This window comes from Haemorhous mexicanus, chromosome 1 (assembly GCF_027477595.1).
Source record: "Haemorhous mexicanus isolate bHaeMex1 chromosome 1, bHaeMex1.pri, whole genome shotgun sequence".
Classification (NCBI taxonomy): Eukaryota; Metazoa; Chordata; class Aves; order Passeriformes; family Fringillidae; genus Haemorhous; species Haemorhous mexicanus.
Window position 1 is genome coordinate 20,770,117 of NC_082341.1, and position 26,664 is coordinate 20,796,780.

At 39.3% G+C, this 26,664-nt stretch overlaps 1 protein-coding gene across 1 annotated transcript in view; it reads left to right on the forward strand.

Moving 5' to 3' along the window:
* CUBN (cubilin) overlaps window positions 1-26,664 on the forward strand; it is a 141,794-nt gene that overhangs the window by 71,951 nt on the left and 43,179 nt on the right. Inside the window, 17 exon segments of the mRNA XM_059842496.1 lie at window positions 205-386; window positions 5,528-5,684; window positions 7,354-7,470; window positions 9,705-9,818; window positions 11,418-11,546; window positions 11,816-11,948; window positions 15,209-15,414; window positions 16,335-16,516; window positions 18,183-18,372; window positions 19,020-19,217; window positions 19,550-19,696; window positions 20,553-20,743; window positions 21,031-21,214; window positions 22,519-22,693; window positions 23,716-23,894; window positions 25,688-25,897; window positions 26,198-26,338. Coding sequence (XP_059698479.1) covers window positions 205-386; window positions 5,528-5,684; window positions 7,354-7,470; window positions 9,705-9,818; window positions 11,418-11,546; window positions 11,816-11,948; window positions 15,209-15,414; window positions 16,335-16,516; window positions 18,183-18,372; window positions 19,020-19,217; window positions 19,550-19,696; window positions 20,553-20,743; window positions 21,031-21,214; window positions 22,519-22,693; window positions 23,716-23,894; window positions 25,688-25,897; window positions 26,198-26,338 — 2,835 coding nt within the window.

Consider the following 26,664-nt stretch of genomic DNA (forward strand, 5'->3'; position numbering starts at 1 on the left):
TCAATTATAATGATAGAGTTATACTTTCCTAAAAGGAATTTCCATTGATTTTGTTGCACACTTCAACTGTTGTAGCATTCATCTTACAAAAGCTTAATGTAGGAAATATAAACAAAGAGGTGTTCCTAGTTTAAAAACAGAGCTTGATTCTCGCTAAGTATGAAAGAAAAGAGCTTGTGATTAAAACTGATTGTGTCTTTCCAGGCTGTGGTGGTGTTTTCCAAGCTACCAGCGGGGAAATCCATTCTCCAAATTATCCTCAACCTTATAATAACAACACTGATTGTTCCTGGGTTATCCAAGTTGACCAGAGCCACAGAGTCCTATTGAATTTCACAGATTTTGACATTGAAAATCACCACTCATGTAATTATGACAATGTTGAAGTAAGTAACAAAAGAAATTTCAAAGGTTTCCTTAGTTAGTCTGGTGAAATGCTTGCAAAATAACCTCATACATAGATAATTGTTATGATGACACCCTTTTCCATTTACAGTGCAGTTGCCACAGCTTGCTCCAAGCCATAGGATGAACTGCTGACATACATAGCAGATTGCCCATACTCTGCTACAAACTCAGGAGAGAGGGAGTCTGCATCCAGAAGGAATTGCTGCTGGCTGATTTTCTTTACATATACACTGTTTATTCAGGTGCTCTGCAGCTGGCTGTTTAGTTGCTTCATTAGACCCACTGCTCTCTTTAAAGCTTCACATTGCTTCTGGTTTGTGAATTTTTGTTGGTGCCACAGAAAGTCAAATTGCTGCTCAATCAGTGCTCAACAATGAAAAACTCTCCAAGTCTCCTCTTGGCCTTTTGGGAGCGGGGACATGAAGTCCTGGCCCTCGATGTCAGATTGCACTTCACTCAGTACAAAGGCATGTGTGATCAGTACTAGTCAGATAAAGCACAGTGACTGTAGCCCAAAATCCAGCTTTCCTCTCCTTGATAAACTGTCATTCACAAAGAACTCAATTTGGCAGGAGCTGAGACTCTTTTGAAAACAGCATCAGTTTAAACAACATTGCCTCGTAAAGCTTTTTTGTACTGAACTAGAAAAAAAGGAAATGTGTCCCCATTTTGCTGAGCAGAACTGAAGATTTCATTTGCCCACAAAGCGTCTTTGTACAATGACTGTTCCTTTTTTTTTCCCTCCTGGTTATGAAGCATAAGGAAATGTGGTTATGTGTTTTTATTTAAATTATTAACTACATCAGGGAACCTTTGAAAGGGAGCTTGCAAATCATCTTTGCTATGACACAGGAGTAGAAAGTCAAAGTGCCTCATAGAAACACAGGCTATCTAAAATGGTTGTATTTGTATTAACGCAAACAAACCATTCTAACTTTAGGGTTAAATTCTTAAAAGGAGTTTCTCTTCTAGACCTGATGCCAGCAGATGCTTGCACATACCTTAACACTTTGTGGAATACTCAGTTCCATGAGTTCCTTGCAGCTACAAGCACAAGTCTCCCATTACCTTTACAGGCTGGAAAGGACACTGAGTTTTGAATCATTGAAAAGAGTCATTCCCTCAGTGGCCAGAGGAGATGGCTGTGCCAGAGCTCTTTGTGGGAACAGAGTCTGCAGACCATGTGCAGTGACACCCCTTGTCCTCCAAAGCTGTAGGAGTATCTGCTGTTTGCTTCTGCTTTCTGGTTTTTTGGGGGTGCTGAAGAAGGGAGTTGCCCATTAGCCCCAGCTGTGCAAACACAACTGGAGAGTCAAATTTGATGCAGACATCAATCACTGCCCACAAAGTAGAGTGTGGTTTGAAAATTGATGAGGGGGAATGCTGGTTTGAAGCCAAGAGTTAATAAAGGGATCTCAGGCCTTGGTGTATGAGGTAGAGTTTTTCATTGCTCTTGTAAGGGAACCAGCAGGACAAAAAAGAAGTAAATGAGATTTCTTTCACTCCTGGTATGCCAATAATAGGAGAATCACTTGTTACCAATACCTAGATGTAATTTGTGTTCACCCTGTTTCGAGACTTGCTATATGCCTCACATGTGGGAGAGCAGAGTGAGGGGACAGAGAGTAGCTGGAAAACACAAGTAGATGTCTGACTGTGAATGGTTTAGGAATTGCATTCCAAAAGCTGTGTAAATGGAAAATACAGGCAGCTAAGGAAGCAGGTGGGTTGTTTTTCTCTCCCTAATATAGGAACAACTACCATGTATGAGCAGCACAGAGGTTCCACCCTTTACTGTTTCTTGAATTTTTACTTATCTGTAGGGATTTTAGTTGCTCTGTGAGTTCTCTTGGGCTTTCCTCCACCCTTGAGTGTACCAATGGTCTTTTCCTTCATCCTCCCCCCTCTAAATCCACTCATTTTTCCCTGCATTATGACTCAAAGTTTTTTTTTCCAAATATTTTTCCCATAATTTCCTTTCTATGGGAAACACATGAAAATGTATTTTTTCCTCTAAGGTTTTCCATTGCACGTGTGTTAAGTCAGCAAAGTGGAAGGAGGGAAAATACTTGTGTCTGCTGCTTCTTGGCTATGCTGCAGCTCCATAAAGCCTGGTGCATTTTTCTGTTCTGCTCCGTGATTTCAGATGTGAATCTGAGCACAGATCTAGGTTCAGCCAAATGTATTCTGAGCCTGTGATGGTAAATCATGGGATACCTGCCCTGAGCTCCCTCTAGAGCCAATGGAGGGAGTGTAGAGAGGAGCACATATTTCATTTGTTTAGTTTTCTAAATTTAGTTGAGTCCTCTGCTGTATCTCGGTTTTCTTTCTTCTTTGTTCTGAGAATATATTACTGTCACTTCATCTGTTAAATGAGGGTGCATAGCCTTTCTCTAAGCTCAAGTCTAACTCTGTTATATTATGCAAAAAGCAAAAGATCTTTGAGAAGAGTTTTTGTTGTCATTGTCATCATACTTGAGTAAATTTTCAATTCCTCCCTGTGTACCCACCCCTGTGTTCTTCTGTTGGGAGAGTGTGACTCAACCAAATTTGTTTATTTGAAGGCAAATGGACAGAAAGAAGTTTTGAATGTACCAATTGCTGCATTTTTGGACTGTGTTTAACCAATAAGTTATCTGTTGCTATGCCAGGAGCTCAGGTCAGCAAGAGTTTCAAGTATTTGGAGACTGGAGGAGAACATGGCTTGCAGCAGTGGTAGGCAGTGCTTGCAGCGCAAGGTGCTGAGAAGGGGAGTGAGAATTTCTGTCCAGTGAGTTTGATTAAGTAAATGGATTTTTTTATTTCCTGTTGCAGTATAACAAGTAAAACACAGGAATATAGAAATGTAAGATTCTGGGAGATAGAGAGGAGGCATGACTTTATTTATTCCAGGTGCTGGCAAAGAGGATCTTTCAAGGGAGAACAGTTAGAAATATGTGGAGTTTTTTTGGCTTAGAAGACAAAAATTGACATCTTTTTGTCATGTGTTTGTGCAAAGTTCAGTACACATTTGAAGAAGAAGGCAATGAGTCACTCAGTTATGTTCACTGTGGAAAGGGAATTGCTGCTATGCACAATGCAACTGAACACTTGGCTTTTAAGTGAGCAGATGCATTGGTTTTCCTTAGTCCTGCAGCCACAAAAATGCATTTCTAAAATGTTTTTAAAATAACTTTAAGAAACTGCAGAGACTCAACTCTTTCCTGAGCTAGTGTGTGACTATTGTGGTTTCTGATCCAACTGCAAATCCTCCTGGTTGTATCCTTAGCTGGGCAGAGGCACGCAGACCAAAGCCAGCATTTTACCAGTAGTCAGGCCCTCTCTCTGTGCCCTGTCAATGCAATGCTTCTTCTCAAATAAAATCCTCTCACTACTGTCTAGGGAAAGGCACTGCCTTGGTTCCTAAGGGTTATTTTTTCCCCCCACATTCCATGGTTTGTGGTTTTTAACTCCAGGCCATCTGATTTATATACAGAATATATGTGCAGAGGAAGAATAAACACTGCACACTGTGTATTAGAGGGTGATGGTGGCAGGCTGCCAAGAGAGAAGAAAAGGTTGAATGGATGGATGGTTTTGGTGTCTTTACCAGGTACTCATTTTAACAGGCATTGCAGACTTAATGCTCCATCACCAGATCCCACACAGCTAGCTAGTGTTCACAGAATCAGAGGCAAATGTTTAATTCATGAGTACAGCATTGACTATGTAGGGTATGTCAGGGGATTAAGCAGCAGTTTTGTCCCTTGTTTCTTAGCTCTGAGGTTTATTTGAGACAGGTCATCTTTCTCTCAGCTGCTGGTTTTTTGGGTTTTTTCACTAGTGTGTTCAAAAGCCTTTGAATACTGGAGGCAGAAACATTGCATTGTGTTACACAGTCTAATTTAAAATTTCTAATTCATTGGTGCTGCCTTGCACAGACTTGCTAGAATGTGAGGCATTTTGAAGTAATGGAAGATATTTTCAATAAAAAGTTAATGTCTTCTAATCTGATGTCATTTGTATAGCTTTTTTACAGCTTTTAGCCTCCTGACTCCATTTTTGGGTGCTCCTATGCATATTTTAATCCATATTTTTCTCCATTATATTAAATGATGTGACTATGGCAGGACAGGACCTTAATGCTGAAACAGGAACTGAATTCAGCTGCTGTTGCAGCCCAAAGGCTCCTCCTCTGTGGTCATGCAATGTGCTGGAGCTCCAGTGCTCCTTACTGCTGAAGGGAGGCACTTCTGAGACTGTCCCATGGCTCCAAACACAGCAGCAACAAATCACTTCTGACAGAGTGCTAGGAAAGATTAATGGGGGATTGAGACTGTGGCCATTCTTCTCTCTCTGTACTTTCTCTTGTCAAAATGTTGATGTTGCTTAAATTATAAACTCATTTGTTCTAACTTCTCTGTCTTTCTCTTCCTGATTGTAAAACAGGAAGGAAACAAAATTATCAGCTGTAGGGGGAAAAAAAAGAGAAGGAAGCTTTTGTGGTAAAATTAAAAGTGAAGTTTTGCAAACCTATCTACTTTCTTCCTCCTTTTTTTTTTTTTTAACTTTCCTTTACCCTCTGCTTAAATAGCCTTTCATGTATATGTGTATAATTTGGCACTCTGGAGCTTTTATAAAACATAGATAATAGATATAGGGCTCTGATCCTTGATGCTGGATCTAATAACCATAATACCAGTGAGCTTTTATCTGGAGTCATACCTCTCACTGATGCACCAGTGTCATGTTAGGGCCAGTATAGAAATCTTTACTGAGACAAGATGTAGGGTTTAACTGAATGAAAGCTACACAGGAGCTCATGTTAGCCATTAACAGTAAACAGCAAATATCTGGGGACATCTGGATTGTTAAATGAGCGTTGCTTCAATACCCAATATACATGAAAGAGATATTTACTTGGGGCATTTTGTTTACATTTAGTTACAAGGGTCCCAGTAGCTTCAACCTGAAATACATGCATTTTTTGGAAATTGCCACTTCAGACAGTTTGTTTGCACTGCCCATAGCGGGACTACATAATGATCAAAATTTATGAAACATAAGAAAGGGAATGAAATTGAAGTCTTCTCAATGCTCCCATTGAAACCAAATACTTAATTTGATATTTTCATAACAGGTATTTGATGGGCCTAACAATGAAGCACCACTTCTTAAAAGACTCTGTGGAACAGAGCATCCTCCTCCTATCACATCCTCCAGGAACCTGCTGTACATCCGACTGCACTCTGATACAACCATCCAGCACAGGGGCTTCAGTGCTCGCTTCACCCAGGGTAATTGCATCATTTACATCCATGCATATTTATCTCATCACCACTTTCTATCAGACACAGTCTTTTAGCACAGCTGATAATGGAAAGTGTCATTCCTAGCCATGCAGCACAATAGTGGGTATCTTTAGCAGGAACAAATATTTCTAAATTATACACAAAAGACTTTAAAATCCGAGGATCAACTTAGATTCTTCAATTGGGAAAAAAGAAATCATACTTTTTATAGCAAGGCATCTAGCACACATCAGCTACCTCTTATTCTTCCTCCCTAGAGGGTTAGCTGTTCATAACTGTCCTGAGAAAAATGTGCAACTGGCAGTTTCCACAGACCTAGTGACAAAATAACACTTTATATGTCCATCCATGCGCATGAATCTGAAAAGCTGTAAAAGAATTCTGTGGTGCTGTTGATGAAGTCCATGGATTCAGGCCTGCATACCCTGCCAAACATCAACTGTCCAATTTGTGGTGGACTAATTGGTATTTTACATGGTTTCCTTTTTAATGAAAAAAGACACCAACTGGGCAGAATTTTTTTCATGAAGGTAAATACTATTTGATACCTGGTGATTTGCTTTTACCTTTTCTCAGTAATTTGGGAAACAGTTGTTTCTCATGACACAGACATTTAATTTTTGCAGAGAAAATCAGTCTCTCTAATTTCCCTCTCAAGATTCTTTTCACCATTAATTATTGCTTTTCCCAGAAATGCTTCTTTCTTGAAAATATTGTGAAAAATTATAAAGAAAAGGAGGATCTTGTATCAACAGAAACCCCAGTGTTTGAGGTACTAGTTAGATACCTATTTGGGCATTTCTGGCTGACAGCTGTGAGAGCCTAAATTTTTCAGCTTTCTCAGAACACATTTACTGAATTCAGTACTGCACAAACCACATCTGGTGAGTTAGTGCTCCCTGCCCAGGATGCTAGCAACCCAGCTTCCCTCTTCCTGAGAAAACTTAGTAAACAAAGCTGCATCTTTTGTTAGGTGTTTTAGGCAGCACAGCACAATAAAGGAGCCTCACTCTTCGGTACTCATCTCCTCAGCCTGCAGTTTAAAGCAGGTGTATGTTAAACTCTGACCTGGGCAGTTTATGAGTAGCCAGTGAGCTTAGAGATGAGGCATGGCAGCCAAAGTTCTGCAGTCAGTCAAGCTCTAGAGTGTGTGCAACACCTCACACAATTGCAGTTTTGCTGACACCGCTCACAAGAGGATCCTGCCAATGCAATGTAGGGCCACCCTCGGGTGCTGGAAAGTTGTGGACAGTTACTTATGATTTTTTTCTTCCTAGCTGCCAACAAAAACAAGTGACCAGAGAAATGGGCATATTGCACTACCCTAAAACGAAGTTATTTTGGCCCCAAGGTATCTCTTCTGGGCTATGAAGAGATGAAGACTATCAGGTTTAAAGTCAGTCTGGCTTCTTGCAGATGGTCAGCCAGGTGCAGCAAGGCATATGGATCCCTGTCAAGAAAGTGCAGCCAATGCTGGGAACTAACCCTCAAGTCTCTTCTTCTGATTAAATCCTATTGCAAATTTTATCCTCATTTCAAGCTGATGTACCTTGTTACACTTTATGCATTCATTTTCCCTACAGAATCTAAGCAAGGTGATTGGTATATATAAATATTTATATATGTATCTATGTCTTTGTGCTTCTTTCTAAAGCATGTGGAAGTTTCATAGAGTCAGACTCAGTTGGGGCAGCAATTTCCTCTCCTCTGTATCCTGCCAAATACCCAAACAATCAGAACTGCAGCTGGATTATTCAGGCTCAGGAACCATGTAAGTAAAAACATCTTTTATAGTTAGTTGGGATGACTAACATCCTCATCTTCTTTTCTGTAATAACAATGCAAAATTCCTCCTTTATTTCTTTCGGAAGTTCTGCTTCCTGGTAGCTGTGAGTGTGGATCTCCCAATCTGTAACAAGTCAGATTTCACTGTAAAAGATTAAGTGCATAGTGAGGAAAACAATTCACAACTTTGTCATGTTCGCCAATTTACTGTGACCCAAGTGTTAAAAAATAAATGAGGTGTTGAATACTATGTGAAGTTGGATTAATTTGTGAAAAAATCTAAGGGTTTACATAAAATTTAAGCACTTGTATTTAGCTGAACTTATTTTAGTCTGGAGTTTTCAAGCTGGAGTTGTGTTACATGAAAACTATGCTGTTGACATTAAAAAAATTAGATTGAATAATGAGAAAAGGTACACAGAAATTTCAATTTCAAATGCAAACAAAAATACATAAATAAGCTGTTGTTATCTGCATAGATACACTCAGATATTCATAATTTTGCACAGATTTATGATTGATCATAAAACACTGAATATTTTCCATCAGACACTGCTACTACCTTTAATACCCTCTATTACCTTTACATTGTATAAAATTCCTAAAAATAATTTGTATGTGTTAAATCCCATAATAATGTCCTGGTATCCTAATTTAAAATAGCAACTATTCTACTTCAGTTGTACATATTATATTTGGACATTGTTGTTAAAATCCTAGAATGTTTCAATCGTATTTATACGTTTATTTTGCTAGGTTATAAAACAAATATCAATTTGCCAAGAAAATACCAAAACATAAATCAGGAGATAAGCAATTCTTTTTGAAGCATAGTTACTTATACAAATAGGATGTCCATGAAAAGGACATCATCTGAGCTGTTCATCACCTACACAATGCTTATTTTTAAAGACAAACTTTCCCTGGATTCATATTGAAATGAACATGACTGCTGTCTCATGAACTACATGAGTATGATAGACCATAAAAATGCTGTATGAGAACAGTGACTTCCTCCACTTACCAGCAGGACCACTCCATGCCTCATGTTTCATTATGCCCTATGTAATGCTATTTATTTATGGCATTTCATAAATCAGCAGCATACATACATGGCATTGCATACTCCTGTCCAATAGATTTAGCCAATGGCAGGCCACAGCAGAGATCCTGCTCTGCTTTTACTGGAAAGGCCAACAAGTCTCCTGCTCTGGCCACCCACTGTGTTTTTCCTTTTTGCTGTGTATCCTGAGGACCTGCATTGACAGCTGTAATTGATTGAGCAGGAGGGACACAAAGGAGTGCAGCTGAATGCCAGTCAGGGCACCCTGCTGGAGGCAGCCTGGCTCCGTGGCTGTCATTTCAGCTTCTCCAAGCCTATTAAGTGGGGCCCAGGGAGAAGCAAAATATTTGTGTCAAATTCACTTTAGTGAGTTCGGGAGAAAACTTAGTTATCATCTAAAAATCATGAGACTCTTTCTGACCCACTCAAACTGCATGGAACCCCAAGGCCAGTAATAACTACTGCTCCAGACTGGTGTCAAGGACAACCTCTCTGTTGCCAGCTGTGACTTCACCTTTGTTTATATCAGACAAGCAAGAGTAGCAGGAGAGTCAAAAATACCCTGAATCAGAAATCCTCTTTTTCATTCTATAGCCTGCAGTCCAAGAGCGTGGAAAATCCAATTCTGTACAAGTACAGCTGAGGGTAGTTAATGATCCTTTGTCCAGTCCGATTGATGAATAGGAATGTTGCAATATGATGAAAGAAGCGGCTCTTTCTAAGCCTGGAGCAGGGCACATTTGCCCAGATCTATGCTATAGATTGCAAAGGGACAGCAGGTCATGGGTGTGTAGAAATAAGTTCTGTTTCTGAAAGTCTGTAGGTTTTCCATGTTTTATTTGCTATTTTTTTCAGTATTTAATAAAGCTTTCCAGAAACAAGGAAACTTAGATCCATGTGTATGTGCTAAATCCTCTCCTTCTAATGTTGATTGAACTAGAAAGTACTGAAAGGTATTGGAGAGATTTACCAGGACCTTTGCACTAAAGGTTAATGTTCTTAAATCAAATTCATTCAATATATAATGAAAAAAACTACTTCAGATATGCTTTATGGGGACTGATTGACTTCAGGGGAAAAAAAAAAGAACATTTACATGTAAATATTTCTTTGTGAAATTACTTTCTTCCTAAATTTTTACTCTTTGCTCTTGCCAGTCAACCACGTCACACTTTCATTCACTGACTTTGATATTGAAAAAAATGGGCAAAACTGTACAACGGATTTTGTGGAGATTTTGGATGGGAATAACTATGAGGCTCCTCTTCAAGGTATTGTACCTTTCCCTCATGTATTTCATATATATAGAACTACACCCAAAGTAAGAAGGAGAAGGTTTTCTGTTCATGGTCTCCTGCACCATGGATTTTCTTTGATAACAGAATCTCCTTGGCCTCTCTGGCCAGAGGAAATTAAGAATGGAGAATAAGTCTTCAGTGTGAATGGCAGAGTTCTCCCAGGCTCTGACTATGCTCCTACTAACCTGCAGTTTGGTGTTGACTCCAGCTGCCTTTTCCTTCCTCCTCAGCGGAACAATATTGGGAACCAAGCAATTCAGTTTAAACTGCATTTCCATTTAACTGCACAAAAACATAATTTAACTCACAAGCACAGCAAATAAGCACAATCCATGCTAAACACAGGTAAGGAAGCTGAAGACTTCTGGGAGCAGAAAATGCTTTTTTTCAAGCCATGGAAAGCCTAATTCTTCTGCTCTTTCCTGAGTTTTTGATAGTTTTCTTCTGACTTCTCTGGACAGTACCATCCCATTCAAGTGCCAGGAGCAGCTTGAAGCAGCAAAATTTCCCTGGTCACAGGGTGGTCCCAACTCTCCTTGTATCCCTAGGGCTGCTTCTAATTGCTTTTTGGAAAATTCAGAATATCTCTGTCTTATTATGTTCTTCCTTGCTCTACTTTTGTACATGCTCCTATGTTGGGAGTGGGGCTGCAATCAGTTTAAATGGTTTGTTGCTAGGAGCAGAATTCATTTTTTGTCTCTTATCCTTGGTTTTCACTTGCCAAAAGGACTTTTTAGTACTTAAAGGGGACATGTAAGAAAGATGGGAAAAAACATGTTAGAAAGGCATATTGAGATTGTCCTGGTTTTAAGCTAAAAGAAAGCAGATTCCAACTAGATATAAAGAAAACATTTTTTACAATGAGAGTGGTGAAATACTGCAACAAGTTGTCCAGAGAATTCGTAAATGCTCTGGAAATATTCAAGGTCAGGCTGGATGAGATTCTGAGCTACCAGATCTAGTTGAAGATGTCCCTGCTCATTGCAGGGTCGTTGGACCAGATGACCTTTAAAGGTTCCTTCCAACCCAAAGTATTCCATGATTCTATGATACTAACTGCAATCTTTTTCTTTATTGGTAGATGCCTTTTTGACAGATCATGACTCATATTCCTAATCCCCATGTTACAATCCATAACAGGAGAAATGGTCTGTTACTTTTCAGGTGCTCTTTTTTTTTTTTTTTTTTTTATCAGAAACCAATTGAGTGAAATGGAAACAGCTGTCAGATATATTTGATAATTTTTCTTGGGGTTTATTTACAATTAGGAAGTAATTCCTCATTTTTTTCATTTTCATTGAGGGAACTCAATGACCAAATAGCCAGGGACCAGGGTGTCTGGAGTGCCAGAGGTCCTTTTTCTGTTAAAAAAAAATTGCCACAAGAGTTGAGTTTTGGGCAAATGTCATGGAGTATTTCTTTTTTATGTAGATTGAATTGACAACTGCAATTGTAAGCAACAAACATTACTCCTGCTTGTTGTCAGGCATTAACTCCAAATATTATATTAGCAGCAGTAGTTACATGCTAAACATTTGGGTTTTTTTCTCTCTCTGTCCTGCTCTCTTTCAGGCCGTTACTGTGGCACTACTATGCCACATCCTATCACTTCTTTTGGTAATGCCTTGGTGGTGAATTTCATCTCCAACAAAGATATTACTGCCAGGGGCTTCCATGCCACCTATGCTGCATCATCATCATGTAAGTCCATTCAACAGGTGCTACTTCCTCATACCACTGACTTTTAAGAAAAGTCCTCTTTTTCTCTCTGCCATTCAATTTTTGAACCTCCCCTGTTGCCCTTCCTCTTTTTGGCCAAGGTCTCAGCAAGTACATCAACAAGCTAAAGAACAAAGAGACAACGATAAATGCTTTCTTGATTAGCAAGTGCTCTGTCTCTGTCAAGTTTTTTGTTGGTTTTTTGTTTATGCCATCCTTTCCAAGCCTCTGTTATCTCTTTCTTGTTGCAGCCTGCGGGGGTACTTTCCACATGGACAGAGGAGCTTTCAACAGCCCTGGCTATCCCGAGCCATATCCGCCCAACAGCGAGTGTGTCTGGACAATCCTCAGCTCCCCTGGCAACCGGCTCCAGCTGTCCTTCATGTAAATGCATTGCCAGGGGTCATTATTCAGCCTTTTACAGACCTGAAGGAAGGATGCTCTGTGTTTGTTAGGAAATGTAATTACCCAATGATAAAGCTGAAACATATTTTTAGAGTAACTTGGAAAGAGAACACAGCAGGGGTTAGTGGCAGCTCGCAATCAGTGTTTCCCTGTCTTAGTCATTGCTTCTGTTATGGCATATTCAGCTTTATATAAATAGGTGGTTTATTATTTGAGCAGCATGAGATAGTGAAGCCAATTCTTACTCATCTATAAACAAGAAGTGGAAATTTAGCATCACTCTTCCTTTTCATTACAAAGGAAATTCCTACAATGTAAAGATTCATTTTAGTGTTTGTTATATAGCTGATTAATATAAAGGCCTTGATATCCCACGCATTGTAGGGTTATGCCTCTGGATGGATCTTGACACGTTTATGATGTGGGCTGAGGTAAACCTCATGAAATTCAACAAAGGCAAGTACCAGATCCTAAAGCCGGGTCAGGGCAATCCCAGATATGCCCACAGATTGAGCAGAGAAGGGACTGAGAACAGCCCTGCGGAGAAGGACTTGGGGGTGATGATTGATGAAAAACAAAACGTGAGCCAGCAGTGCGCACTCACAGCCCAGAAAGCCAAAGGAATCCTGGGCTGCATCCAAAGGAGTGTGGCCAGCAGGTCAGAGGAGGATTCTGCCCCTGTCTTCTGCTCTCATGAGGTCCCACCTGGAGCACTGCATATGGTTGTGTTGCCCCCAGTTAAAGAAAGATATGGAAGCCACAAAGCTGAAAAGGGGACTGGAGCATCTCCTTTGTGAAGATGGTCTGAGAACGTTTGGGCTGTTCAGGGAAGAGAGAAGAGGAAGAGGAAGAGGAAGAGGAAGAGGAAGAGGAAGAGGAAGAGGAAGAGGAAGAGGAAGAGGAGAGGAGAGGAGAGGAGAGGAGAGGAGAGGAGAGGAGAGGAGAGGAGAGGAGAGGAGAGGAGAGGAGAGGAGAGGAGAGAGAAGAGAAGAGAAGAGAAGAGAAGAGAAGAGAAGAGAAGAGAAGAGAAGAGAAGAGAAGAGAAGAGAAGAGAAGAGAAGAGAAGAGAAGAGAAGAGAAGAGAAGAGAAGAGAAGAGAAGAGAAGAGAAGAGAAGAGAAGAGAAGAGAAGAGAAGAGAAGAGAAGAGAAGAGAAGAGAAGAGAAGAGAAGAGAAAGCAATGCTGTGTGGAGACCTCTTAGCAACCTTCCAGTATCTGACGGGGGCATACAGGGAAGATGGAGAGGGACTCTTCATCAGGAACTGCAGTGATAGGACAAGGGGCAATAGCTTCAAACTGATAATGGACAGATTTGGATTAGATGTTGGAAAGAAATTCTTCACAGTTAGTGTGATGAGGCACTGGAACAGGTTGCCCAGAGAAGTTGTGGATGCCCCAAACCTAGTAGTGTTCAAGGCCAGATTGGATGGGACTCTGGGCAATCTGGTCTAGTGGAAGGTGTCCCTGTCCATGGCAGAAGATTTGAAATTACTTGATCTTTAAGGTCCCTTCCAACTCAAAACATTCTATGATTCTATTCTGAAATTCCAAAATTTATGTTAGATTTTTCAAAATTTCTTCAATAGTTAAAGCAGAGGAGCTACAACAGGAATCAGAAGAATATGTGATGGAATTTTGTTTTCCCTTTAGTAAACTAACTTTCCTTTGAACACTCCTGACAAGAAAGTCATGTGGAGAATTACGTGGAGTCCTTTACCAGGATTGTTAGGTTGTTCTTTACCCATGAGGTAGATTTCTCAGCCTCCTCATTTCTGGGCATCAAACAGTGGCTGCTGCCAAGAAAGAGAGCACTGACCTTTAGCAAAGCTTACCAAGAATGAGCAGGAAAACAAAACTAACTCTGAAACCTGCATTTGCAATTAATCAGAACAAAAGGAAAATTTTTCTGGTAACACACTGACTGCATAAGACACAACTTGTTAGGCATGTACTGATTCACTAATGCAGTAATAAGGACATTCTATTCCTCCACTACTCACTGAAGCAGAGAAAAAGCACTACAGCCTGAAAACATTTTCCAAAATGTTTTCCAAAAGCTTGAGAACATTTTTAAACATGTCACAAAATAAGCAGTAACTTTTCAGAAACAACCCAAAATTCTAATGTGAAGCAGAAACTTTCAGTGGAACACACATTCCCTTATACAAAGTGACACTGAGTAGATGTTAATTCTTTTTCTTCAGTTACAAATAGCTGAAAAGCAAACTGAAAATGCTGGAAAATATGGAGTAATTATGTTAGAAAGCACAATTTTAAATTTGATTTAGTGTTAGGGGGTTATAAAGTTTTGTTGGCATGAGGCATTAATTTTCCTCAATGTCTATCTTGTAATATGAGGGCTAGCTTTAAATTGTTCTGAAATATATCCAAATGAGTGGTTGGAACGATTTGCTGAACACATATGGCTATATTCAAATCTGAAAGGGAGAAGTTGTTACCAGAGTATCAGAAAGCATGAATATTTAAGGCTTTGGTTTTTAGAGGCACTCTCTGGAATCTTTGCTATATATTCATAGCTTGCTTCTGAAAACTATGTTGTTTGTATAAAAACAATTCGCTTAGAATAACTGATGATTTTTAGAATATATTTATCATTCAGCTTGGTGCAATAATTAAGAATTTATCATTTAATTACTACATCTCATTCCTTTTCTTGGGTAAAAAGTACCTTAGAAGAGTTCATAACAATCCTTGTCATTATTTTGCACACACCCAGATATGTAGACGTCAGAGAGGCCAGAGAAACTGTAATATTTTATAATTCTGGAGAAACTGCTAAGGGATTTCTGACCTCTGAGGTGTTACTAAGTCAGCAATTGTTTTCTCATCACAGAGTGTGCTGAACTAATAGACATATGAAGGTGCTAAAATATTCTCTGCACTTGACTCTGACTGGATTTACATTAAAAATCTGGATTATATCTCAGGGCTTTCTGAGTTTCATGGCTGTTCTTGGAGAACCAAGAAATTTTAAGGGCATTTGAGAGCTCTTTAAAATGTGCAACTCTGCACACTGAAGCTTTGTTATAAATAAGGGGCTGGAAAGTGAGTGCCCTGTATTGGTGGCCTTGGCAGGTGCTGAGGGTTTTGTTGCTGCCCTTTTCCTAACCCTTACAAAAGGATACCATCTCCAGTGGGATTAATGGCCTGGCAGGCCATACTCTGAAGTATGTGCCAGTCCTATGTGTGCTAATGCTCTTCTGCTGCTATTGAAACAGAGCATTTCAGCTGGAGGAAAGCAGTGGCTGCACCAAGGATTACCTGGAGATTCGTGAAGGGAGTGACACAGGCAGGCTGGCAGGAAGATTCTGTGGGAGCTCCTTCCCTTCAAATTATACATCAACTGTTGGACATATCCTCTGGGTCAAATTTGTCTCAGACAGTTCAGGCGCAGATGTTGGCTTCAGGGCCACATTCTCTCACTGTAAGTAGATGTAATTTGATTGAAAACGATTGTTCTTTCATAGTACTTCTGAAATTATTCTAAAAAGTGATTGTTTGGGTCTCTGAAGTCTATTAGAAAATACTTGCTGATGTCAAAAGGTCTGTAAATTCACTTTAAAAATATTTTGTAAAATCTCTACTGAATGTAAAGGAGTGCCAGAAGTATATCATATTTATTAGGCAATTGGCAATTAAGAAAAAGTATTTATTTCTCAGCTTTCTTTTTGTTTTTTTTTTTTTTTTTTTTTTTTTTTGTTTGTTTGTTTTTTTGTTTTTTTTTTTTTTGAGTGGGACAGTGTCCATCTTCTGGTTTGGATCTAGATGCCATCAACCAGGGAGTGGAATTAGAAAAAAGAAATTATGCCAATTTATAGATCTAAAATTTCAAGGGACCACTGCCAACATCAGTCTGACTTACTGCATGAACAGACTGCTGAAGCTAAACATCCACAGCCATTTTGAGTATGCATGCTAAAATTCAAATAATTTCCCTTCTTTTGAGGTTTAACTCCTTTTCAAAATGAATTGTCAATAGTTCTACTTCAGTGAAGTCAGAACCATTTTTCACCAGAAAGCACACAGGCATTAAAAAAAAGTAATTCTTTAATGCTTTTGGGTAGAAATGAACATAAAGTAGTCAGAGTCAGGGAGGAGTTCAGGTGTGCTGTCTTCCTGCTTCCCTTCATATAAACCCATATGGCTCAAATGGGTAATTTATTTCAGGAAAGGGAACACTGCATCTCTCAAAACAAGAAAATAATTGGATGTGCATCTTAGAGCTGTCTGAGGCGTGTCTTACAGCCCTGTCTAGTCCTAAGCAAATTAAGTCAGATGGGCCCCCAGCGTTTCTTTTACTCTACATGAATTAGAGGCATTAGTTGTCTCTTTCTTGTTTTTCAGTGTATGGAAATGACATTGTGGGAGACAGAGGACAAATAGCCTCCCCACAGTGGCCCAGGAGTTATCCTCCCAATTCCGATTACCGGTGGCGGATAAGCGTTAACGCTTCCCAGGTTATCCATGGCCGCATCCTGCAGATGGATATCGAAAATCATCACAGGTGCCAGTATGACAGTCTAAAGGTGATTCATTCTGACAAGTTATTTTATTTCCATCAACTTTAGTAAAATGGGCAAATAGAGAAACCTACAGGATGAATGGGGAGCATTTCTGAGGGTGTGGTGTGGCTGGCTCTTTTTGCTGTGTTGTCCTTTCAATGATTAATATTTATGGGAAGAGTATTATATATACAATAATATATATTGAATGTATTCAATAATATATTCAATAATTATTTATTTATTTTTACTCTTTGGCTCCCTAACAGATATTTCTGAGTTTGAAATTTACTGAAAATAAGTCCACAGTGGTACAATCCTGAATATTACTATTCCAGAATTTCAGGTCAGATACCAGACTGAAATTTGCCTTGTGCTGGTTCAGTTAAGGACAACAGCGATAGTAACATCTCAATGTTTCTAAAAATAAAGTTATTTTAAAATCCTACAAGGAACAATTCTTGCACCTTCTTTGCTCTCTGCATCAGTAATTTGGCTGCTGGTGGTAGGAAGGTGCCTTTTTCTTGCAGTTTGATTGCTTCTCTGTACCCCCCCTGTAATATAGTCTAGCCAGGTTAAAAAATAGAATAGTGGAATAGTGTGGAGTTGGAAGGGGCCTTTTACAGCTTCTCTAGTACAACCTCCCAGCAATAAGCAGGAGCATCTTCAACACAGCACTCATAGTGCTAAGCAAAATGAACAATAGAGAATACAACTTCTTTCTGAACTTAGCCAACATAACCACTTAAATAAGGTAAACCTCTACTAGCTTTCTTTTTTTTTTAAATAGGTTATTAATCAGTTATCCTTTTTTTTTTCTATTTGAGAAAGTTAATACTAGTTCAATATTTTCCGTTCATTATTAATTTACTGATATTCAAATGTAATATTAGTTCAAAAAGGAAATAAAACTTTTTCTTTCATCTCACGTCATATATTAACAGCATTTTTTCTCCTAACTCAGCCTGCCTTTCATTGTCCCTCTGAAAGCAAAATGAGTTTCTTAAACCAGCTAGACATTTAGTGAGTGTAAATCAGCCTGATCTTTAATCTGACTCGAGGATCAGATCATTAATGCAATGTTAATGCTTATTTGATAATTCCTAGCTTTCTCTACTGAACATTTTTACTGGGTGGTAGATGAGAAGAACAAAATAAGCTTGAAAGGTGGCAAAGGAGAAACACCTTGTAACCAGACAAGATGTTGGGTTATAAATACATAAAATAAAGAAAATATTTCTGTATATTTATCTGATAGAATTCAAAATATATGTGTTTCGTCAGTGGGTGGAAAAAAAGATGAAGGAAAAAAAGAAAAGTAATTCCTTTTCCTTCCCCTGCATATCATGGTTTGTTGGTTTTTTTCCCATCAAGGGTAAAAATTGTACCTTTGGACTTTTTTTAAAGTGGGATGTCATTCTATGTCCCCAAAGAGCAGCCCTTTGATAGGGAATGAGGTGAATTTCATGACTTCCATTCAGATCCTTCTGTGAAAGCTTCACATCTGACTGCATATAATGGAAAGAGAGATTTTATTTCCTTTTTATAAGAGAGGTTTCTCTCTAACTTGGATTTTTTTAAAGATCCCTCACTCATTTTAAGAGGGTAATTATCTCCTTGGAAATTTGCTGAGTATGGGGCAGATGAAAATCTGGCTCTGTGAGGAACAGCACTGTTCTTCTCTCTGCAGGTGTATGATGGGTCCACAGCTCATTCTCGTCTTGTTGCAACATATTGTGGTGCAGACCCTGCTTCTTTTGTATCCTCTGGCAGTTCAATGACAATCCAGTTCCAGTCAGATTCATCTGTGACTGGAAAAGGCTTTCTTTTGGAGTGGTATGCAGTGGATGCTTCTTCTGTTACACAGACCATTGCTAGAGGTGGGTTTTCAGTGAGTTCCACAGCTACAAGTGGTACAGCCGGTGATACACTCAGCTTTACTTAAAGAATTCCAAACAAGCTTCACCTCTAGAGAAAGCCCAAGTTATTAATGAGGGAAAGATTTCAGTGATATTTTAATGAATCATTTTACTATCTTTAAAAAAAAAAAACTTCTAGAAACTCAGATAAACTAATTTACAGTGTTCTAAAAATAAACATGTTCCTAGAGGATCATTTTTCTTTACGTAGGTATTTAATTAAATCTGAACATTTGTTATGATTTCATGAAAAATCGTCCCTCTTGAAAAACCATTCTAAATCATTGGCCACTGTGACATGAAACAAGCACAACAGCTTATGTTAAACTGTGGTAGATGCTCTTAGGTATTTTGTTAGATATTCCTCAAGATAAAATAGGTCACAACATTGTTGCAGCAGGTGACACAGGAACATCCTTAAGGATGAGGATTTTCAAGTTTTATACTTCCAATCCAAACTGAAGTTGCAGAATTCCTGTATTATTTTTAGCTGTACACATCATCACTGTGTCCTCATTGTGCTTTATTATAGGACTGTCATCTTATATTGCATATTCAGTTTAAAAAGAGGATGCTTTCTTTTTTTTTTGTCTTCTTGTCCATGACAGGTGCATGTGGAGGCTCTGTAACAACTGAAGAAACACCTTCGTTCCTCTTCTCACCGAGATGGCCACTGAATTACAGAAATCTTGAGGACTGTATGTGGCTTATCAGAGCTCCTGGATCCACTGTGGAGCTCAATATCCTGGCACTGGACATAGAATCTCACAGCTCATGCAACTACGACAAACTTATTATCAAAGACGGTGAGGAGCCAATCTTGCCCTTCCCTGATAGGGTGCAGTAGAGACCCAAGGTCCAAATACCTCAAATTCTCATCTCCACTGAGCTTAAGCAATCTAGATAGCAATGGGAACACGTCTTAAAAGAGTAGTCTTCCTCTACTCTGAGACATTCTGCTAGTTAAAATAAAATTAGCAAAGTCTAGCAAAATATTTGGTCATCTATAAAAATATTTCTAACTCTGTAAGGGGTTAAAAGTCCTGAAAAGCACCTTCCTGAAACTGTGAGCCACAGCAGCAGGCTGGCAGATGTGGACTAATACAGCTTTAACACTAATGTGTTCCTTTCCTCCCAGGAGACAATAGTCTTTCCCCAACACTGGCTACTCTGTGTGGACGAGAACCTCCTGGGCCAATAAGATCAACTGGAGATGCAATGTTCATCCACTTCATGTCGGATGCAAGTGTCACTGGAGCTGGGTTTAATGCCTCTTATCACAAAAGTAAGACTTCTCTCCCAGATAAATGTCTTCCTTTCTGCTAGCAATTGGGTAAGAGAGTCTGGCATTGTTAAGAGCTGTCTACAATTTAATTAATTACACACATGTCTAATTATTCACCTCTCATGAATGTGTTAATAAATTTCTGACTCTACAAAGGTAAAATTTGCCATTTTCCCAGCAATATAACGCAACAAAGCATGATTCAACCCGACCAGCCACTTCTCAGAAGGAAGAAAAGCATATGCCTAAGTTTATAACAGCTCAGCTGAAGGGTGAAAGAATGCTGAACTAAGAGAAAGAAATAAATGACTCAAAGCAGAAAGAGAAAAATGCAGGAGTCTGTATAAATTCTAGCAGGAATGTCAGCAATTTCCAGCGACAATCCTCCCGCATTAACTCAGGAATCATGACAGATTCCTGAATGGGCTTAGGCACCAAGAAGTGGTCAGGCAACAGTGACAACTGGGGAAGTTTTTCTGACTGGCAACTGGAATAGATGGCAGTGTTTTGGTCTATGGCTAGGAGCAATGTCTTCAGACAGGGTAATGATAAACTCATGCTATGGGAGCTCCTTGACATTGCTGCCTGCTTACTCATCTGCTAGGTCTGAGAACAGTGTCACGGTCACTAATTTTGGTATGTCTTCTTGAAATCTCTAAGCTTGTGATTTGGGAGATCATTAATCATGTGCATTGCTATATGCCCCTCAGCTCTTCATACACTCACTCCAAAATTTATTTTAGCCCATCACAGCTTTTAGGAGACAGGGTTTTTCTCAAAATGAATAGGTGAATAGTTGATGCTTTTGGGGTTTTCTCTTCGCTTCAACTTTTATCTTTTTTTTTTTTTTTTTCAGGTTGTGGAGGCTATTTGCACACAAGCAGGGGTGTGATAACATCCCCCAACTACCCTCAAAACTATTCTCCCAATCTAAATTGTTCCTGGCATGTAGTGGTAGCCCCTGGATCTATCATTGCTGTTCATTTTGAACAGCCTTTCCAGATTAAGAGCGAGGATACTTCCTGCATCCTTGGAGATTACCTAGAGGTGAGGTTATTGGCTGGGTCACCAAATCCTCAAAGCTATTAAACCTACTAAATCTTACAGATTTATGTATCAGTAGAGCAGCTCAAAATGTCATGGGATGCAACCACCAAAAGAGAAATACCAAAGATATTTCTCTCTATCTCACTCTCTCTCTTTTTTATTAATGTGCAATAATTAATCACTAGTTTATTAATTTCTCCTGTGGCTGGAAGCATTAAGATGGTGTGTGCACAAAGTTTACATTCCAGGGCTGCTTGCTTGAGTAACATTATCAATTTCTATTTTAGCTGAAGAATGGGTTAGATAATGCTGCCCCACCTCTGTTGTCTGCAAGAGGGAATGGGCGTTTTTGTGGAAGCAGCCCCATCTCTACCATGCACACCACAGACAATCAGCTTTTTGTCCACTTCTCTTCTGACAGTAGCAATGAGGGTCAAGGATTCAAACTGAAATATGAGGCTAAGAGTCTAGGTAAGTCTAGTTAACAAACTTAAATTCTGCAACTTAAGCATATGTAACTTGGAGTTTGTCCTCTTAAAGGATTTTTTGTTCAAAATCCCAACCCTGGTAAAGTTGGATGTCTGCAAAAATGTCCTGTACTGCATGACTTCTAATCTGACACTCAGATTTCTCCTTTTTAAAGAGTATCAGGCTCAAGTCAAAGACCCTGAAAATATTAACGATAGATTAAAAAAAAAAAAAAAAAAAAAGACAGACCCTTTAGTAGGGAAAGCAGCATCTACAGTTAGGAAGACTTGTTAAAAACTCATACAGGAAAGGAAAGTCTCCTGGAAAAAAGAACTTTATTTTGAACATGTGGTACCCCATGCAAGCACTACATGAAGTCAGGAACTTTTCAGGGTAGTGTGTCTAGAAAGGTGGCAACATTTCTCACAAGTTTTACTCCCAGCTGAGAAAATAGCATTAATTGCCAAAGCCAACTTCTTTGAAAGAATGAACAAAAAAGAGATCAGGTCCCAGAAGGTAATCACAAACTGGGCATTTGCAGTCATCCCACTGTGTTCATAACAGACACCACTCGGCACACCTGGAGACATGTAAAACAGAATATCTAAATAACTAAGGCAACCTGTCAATCAGCTCAAATCTTCAAGTGCTTGATTTCTGCTTATTTTCCCTGCTGCCCCAAAGAATTAGCATTACTTCAGAGAATTCATGAGGGGAATAGGTGAAGCTGTACAATAGCATTTCTACCACTTCAATTCATGGAACTTGAGTAAAGCCCCAGGTTAAACCAGTATTGCTAGAATGTAGAGGGAGTTTGGGACAGAAAGGTTCTGGTCAAAATAAAGATATTTTTGTCAGGTAAAGGACCTGAACAAACCTTCATGTTTGCTCTGACTGGCATTCCATGACACATTTATTATTATCCCAGATATTTCAGTTCTTGGAAAGTAGAAGTTGGGAATGATTCACAGAAATACTAATGGGTTTGGGAATTGCACAGGAAGAAGGCAAGGAATATGTTTTTTGCTTGTTTTATAAGCAATCCAAGGAAGAAGCAGTAGCAGTTCAATCCAGGACCCTGAACATTGGGAAATGAGGATGACTAGGTGACCAGGAGCACAGGAGTATAGGATTCTACTGCATTAAAATGCTCTCCCACAGCAAGCAATAAAATGCATCTGTTTTTTTGATGCGACTATATGACATCAAAAGGAAACTCTGTCGGAATATAGTGATAAGTCTTTTTTTTGATGCCTCACCCATTTCCTTTTCATGCTGTTTTTTACTGGCGATCTTTTCTTTCCCAGCCTGTGGAGGGAACATTTATATCAGTGATTTCAACCCCAGTGGATACACATCTTCCCCCAACTACCCGAGCAATTACCCTCCGCATGCTGACTGTGTCTGGACCATAACTGCTCCCAATGGACATGCAGTAGAGCTGCAATTTGAAGATCAGTTTTACATTGAACCTTCACCAAAGTATACATCCTCATTGTTTTGCCTATTTTTCTTCAGAGACTCCAATCTTATTTTTCTTTCTCTGTTACTTTCTCTAATTCCTCCCAGAGAACAAACACTTCTATATGTAAAATCAAATGGTGGTAAGAAATTTTTGAGAGATCACTGAAGCTATCAGGTCATTGGCTTACATTCCTAGGATGTTGCAATGCACAATAGAAATTAGTATGACAGAAAAAGTGGAAACATCCGTGATAGAAAGGGGCTTTCTGTAAAATCCATGCCCCACAGTCCTTTCATATTCAGGTTTTCAGTAATTTGGACTCTCGGGTGCTTTTAAAGCCAATGGATTGCCACCATGACACTTTGCCTGCCAGCTGGTTTACAAGGTGTCTACACATCTTGCACCCCCTGCCTGGACCATAAAACAAGGTTATTTTCCAGCTGATGTAGCTTCATTGGTAGGGGCTGTAAGGCAAAGGTGAGCCTGTGAAACCATATCCAGGAAAAATACTGAAGGATGGAGAATCCCAAAGGTGTCCTTTCTGGCATCTGGGACACTGCACCATTCTGACGGCAAAGCTTATAGTTAAGATATTTTGGGTCTTTGTATGCCCACCTAATTAGACCCCAGAATTGAATTTTTATTCCCTTAGTTTTCTTGATGTTGTCCCTTAATTCAACACTTCTCAGTGAGACTAATAGGGAACATCTGCTGAATCTGAATCCTGCCAATAAAATGTATTTAAGATGATCACAACTACTTCACCAGTGCTGTTCATATCCCTACCCAGAATTTGCTCCTGTCAGATATGATTTGATCATAGACTGAGTTTTAGATGAATCTTTCTCAATGTTTCTAGCACTTCTTCTGATTCAATTATTACACAACTGCAATAGATTATGATCTTGTTGATTCTGTCCTGGTCACACTGCATGGAAACCAATCTAATTCACTACAGCTTCATGCCTTTGTGCACATATTGGAATGGTTTTGAACCACTACTGCCATACACTGAAAAGAAAATGGTCTCCTTTTCCAGCTGCACTTCCAGTTACCTAGAGCTGCGCAGCGGTGCTGACTCCAGTGCCCCCCTCATTGCCAAGCTCTGTGGAGGTTCGATGCCAGGCTCACAGAGATCCTCAGGAGCTGTCATGTACCTGAGGTTCAGGTCTGACAACAGTGCCACACACGTGGGATTCAATGCTAAATACTCCATTGGTAATGCTTGCATTTATCAGTTTCTATGATTTTAAGGAAGATTTTGGTTTCAAGTGTTAGACTTTTGTAAAAGGGCTTAAATCAGACCTGTGGGATGGGCTGACAGGAACATGCATCTTTCAGTTACTGCTAGAGCTAAGGCATCAGAAAATCAGCATGTTCTGCACCTAGGAAGAGCTGAAAATTAAGGAAATATTAATAGGAAAGAGCTCATAGACCAGCAGTAGCAGAAACAGCTACTGGATAACCACTTGCCAAAGCCAGTTGTCAGAGAAGCCGTAGGAAAAAGGTCAGTGTGGATAAAGTCATGCAACATGGTTTGATTTCCAGCCTGCAAACTTAGTGTCACTTTCATGAGCAGGGTTCTGAAGGGGAATGTGAAGATCAGCTGAGAATTGGCAGTAGAAGAACAAATTAGGAGCTTCTCTATGTAAATGTAAATAGATCTACAATAAAGCTGCTAGATAAACAGGGGCAGCATAATAATGGACTGGAAAAAGAATGAGCTATGAGAACCATTATTTGCCATCTGGGAAAGAAATACTTTAGTTACTTGTTCTCAAGCTGCAAACACAGGGGTAGAAAGCACTAGAAAAGGATTTAAATTCAAGAAAAAATAGTCCTTGATCAGATTCAGAATTTTGATACTTTTTGGGGTTTGATAATGTTAATAATCTTCCAAGAATAAAAGCCATTATGTTAGTATCACTTATATAGGAAAGCTTAGGACTGTTAAATTCTCAAAGACAAAGAAGTGAACTATATTGTTTTATACAGAATTTTGCTCATTGCATTAGATCTGAAACACTAAAGCCAAAATAGAGTGCTATCATATTTCTGAATGTGAAAACTGAAGAAGCTTGCATATATTCATATATTTATTAGTATATGAAGCCATAATTTACATTTAAATGTAACAGATTTACAGTATCTTAGGTGAAGGCCACTCATCCTGAAACAAAACACTAATGACTCACAGAACTGACAGTGTGAACACAACTGTTACTGCCATGAAAAGTAACTAACAGACACAGAATCCACTAAAAAAAAATCCACCTGGGAATATTGTTTCATAAAATCATAGGATATCCTGATTTGGAAAGGAACCACAAGGATGATCAAGGTCCAGCTCCTGGACCTACACATGACCACCCCCAGAATCACACAATGTACCTGTAAGCACATGTTTGCTGTAAGCCTTACGACAACAAACTTATGTTGGCAGGTACTGCAGAGAAATGAATGTTCAGAGAGAGAGAATATAAAATTAACAGTTGTTTTACACATTGTGCAGTGATTACTCACTAAGGCATCACAAGGAGTGAACAGAAGGGATGGAAGGAAAAGGGAGTCTGAACTACAGCTGTTGACCCAAACCAGAAGTCAACTTTTGTGTCATAAAGAATTGAGATCCACACTTAGCGAGTTTCATGTCTTTTTAATTTACCTGTTACATGTTTGCAAGGCTTTCTGGTAAATATGGACATAGAGATTAGATTGAAAATTGTGAGTTTATCCAAATTTTAAGAGATAGGAAAGAGAGAAAGGGATGTTTGCAATGGTGAGGTGTGTGTGGGTATGGGGGGGGATGTGAAAAAAATAAAACATAACAGCAACCAGGACTGATTGAATTAGACTGAGAGCATGAAAGATTTTTAATTGGAAGGCAATTCCTGTCTTATTAGCACAGTTAGAGACCAAGTCAGTTGTACCTTACTTGTAAGTCTTATTTAGGAGAAAGATCATCTCTGTGACGTTCTTTAGTCAACCAAATAATATTCTTCCTTTTGCAGCTCCCTGTGGTGGGACAGTGATAGGACAAACTGGTATCATCGAAAGCACGGGGTATCCTGACCTTCATTATCAAGACAACCTGCTGTGTGAATGGTTTCTGCAGGGTCCCAGGGGCCACTATCTTACCATCAGACTAGAAGGCCTAGATATTCAAAGCTCTGCTGGGTGCACAAATGACTTTGTGGAGATCCGAGAATACAACGCTTCTGGTCTGAGAATTATTTCAGTGCTTTTCTTCCCCTCCCTAGAACTACTAGGAAGCCTCACCTGAGGTTCCTGAAAGCATTTCCCTTTGGGTATAAAGTGAGCCTTTTCAATGTGCAGTATTTTCTTGTGTCTAACTTTCTTGATGGTGCAAAGTAAGGCAAACAAAACCCTTCTATTTGCCAGCAATAACTCAATTCCACTAGTTTGCTCCTGCCTGTCCAGTTAAATTGACCCTTCAATATAAATATAAATATAAATAATATATTGATATAAATTTCTCTTTCTCTATGTGATTTTTGCAGGAAATTTGTTGGGCAGGTACTGTGGTAATACTCTCCCTGATGCTGTGGACACCTCTGACAGTTTTGCCTACGTCAAGTTTGTCACTGATGGATCAGTCAATGCCCGGGGATTCAGACTGCGCTTTGATTCCAGTACCGAAGGTTGGATTTGTAGGGTTGAAATATACTCTCAGGGAGCAACCTCTACCACAGACCATAGTCAGAAATGTCTCAGTCTTGCCACAATGAGAGGCTTGTACCATATGACATCAAAGCCTGTGGGTCACCCAGGCTTCAGGAGCCTTTGATGAGTCCTTCAGAGAAGGAAATATTAACAATTAGACTAAAAGGAGTTGCTGTGGTCAGTTAATATTCAGCTGCATATATGACTGAGTGATAAAGACGGGCAGGAACTTGGCTGTTTAGACAAACATATGGACAGGGTAGGGGGATCAAATCAACCTCACAGGATCTCTTTTTCTCACAAT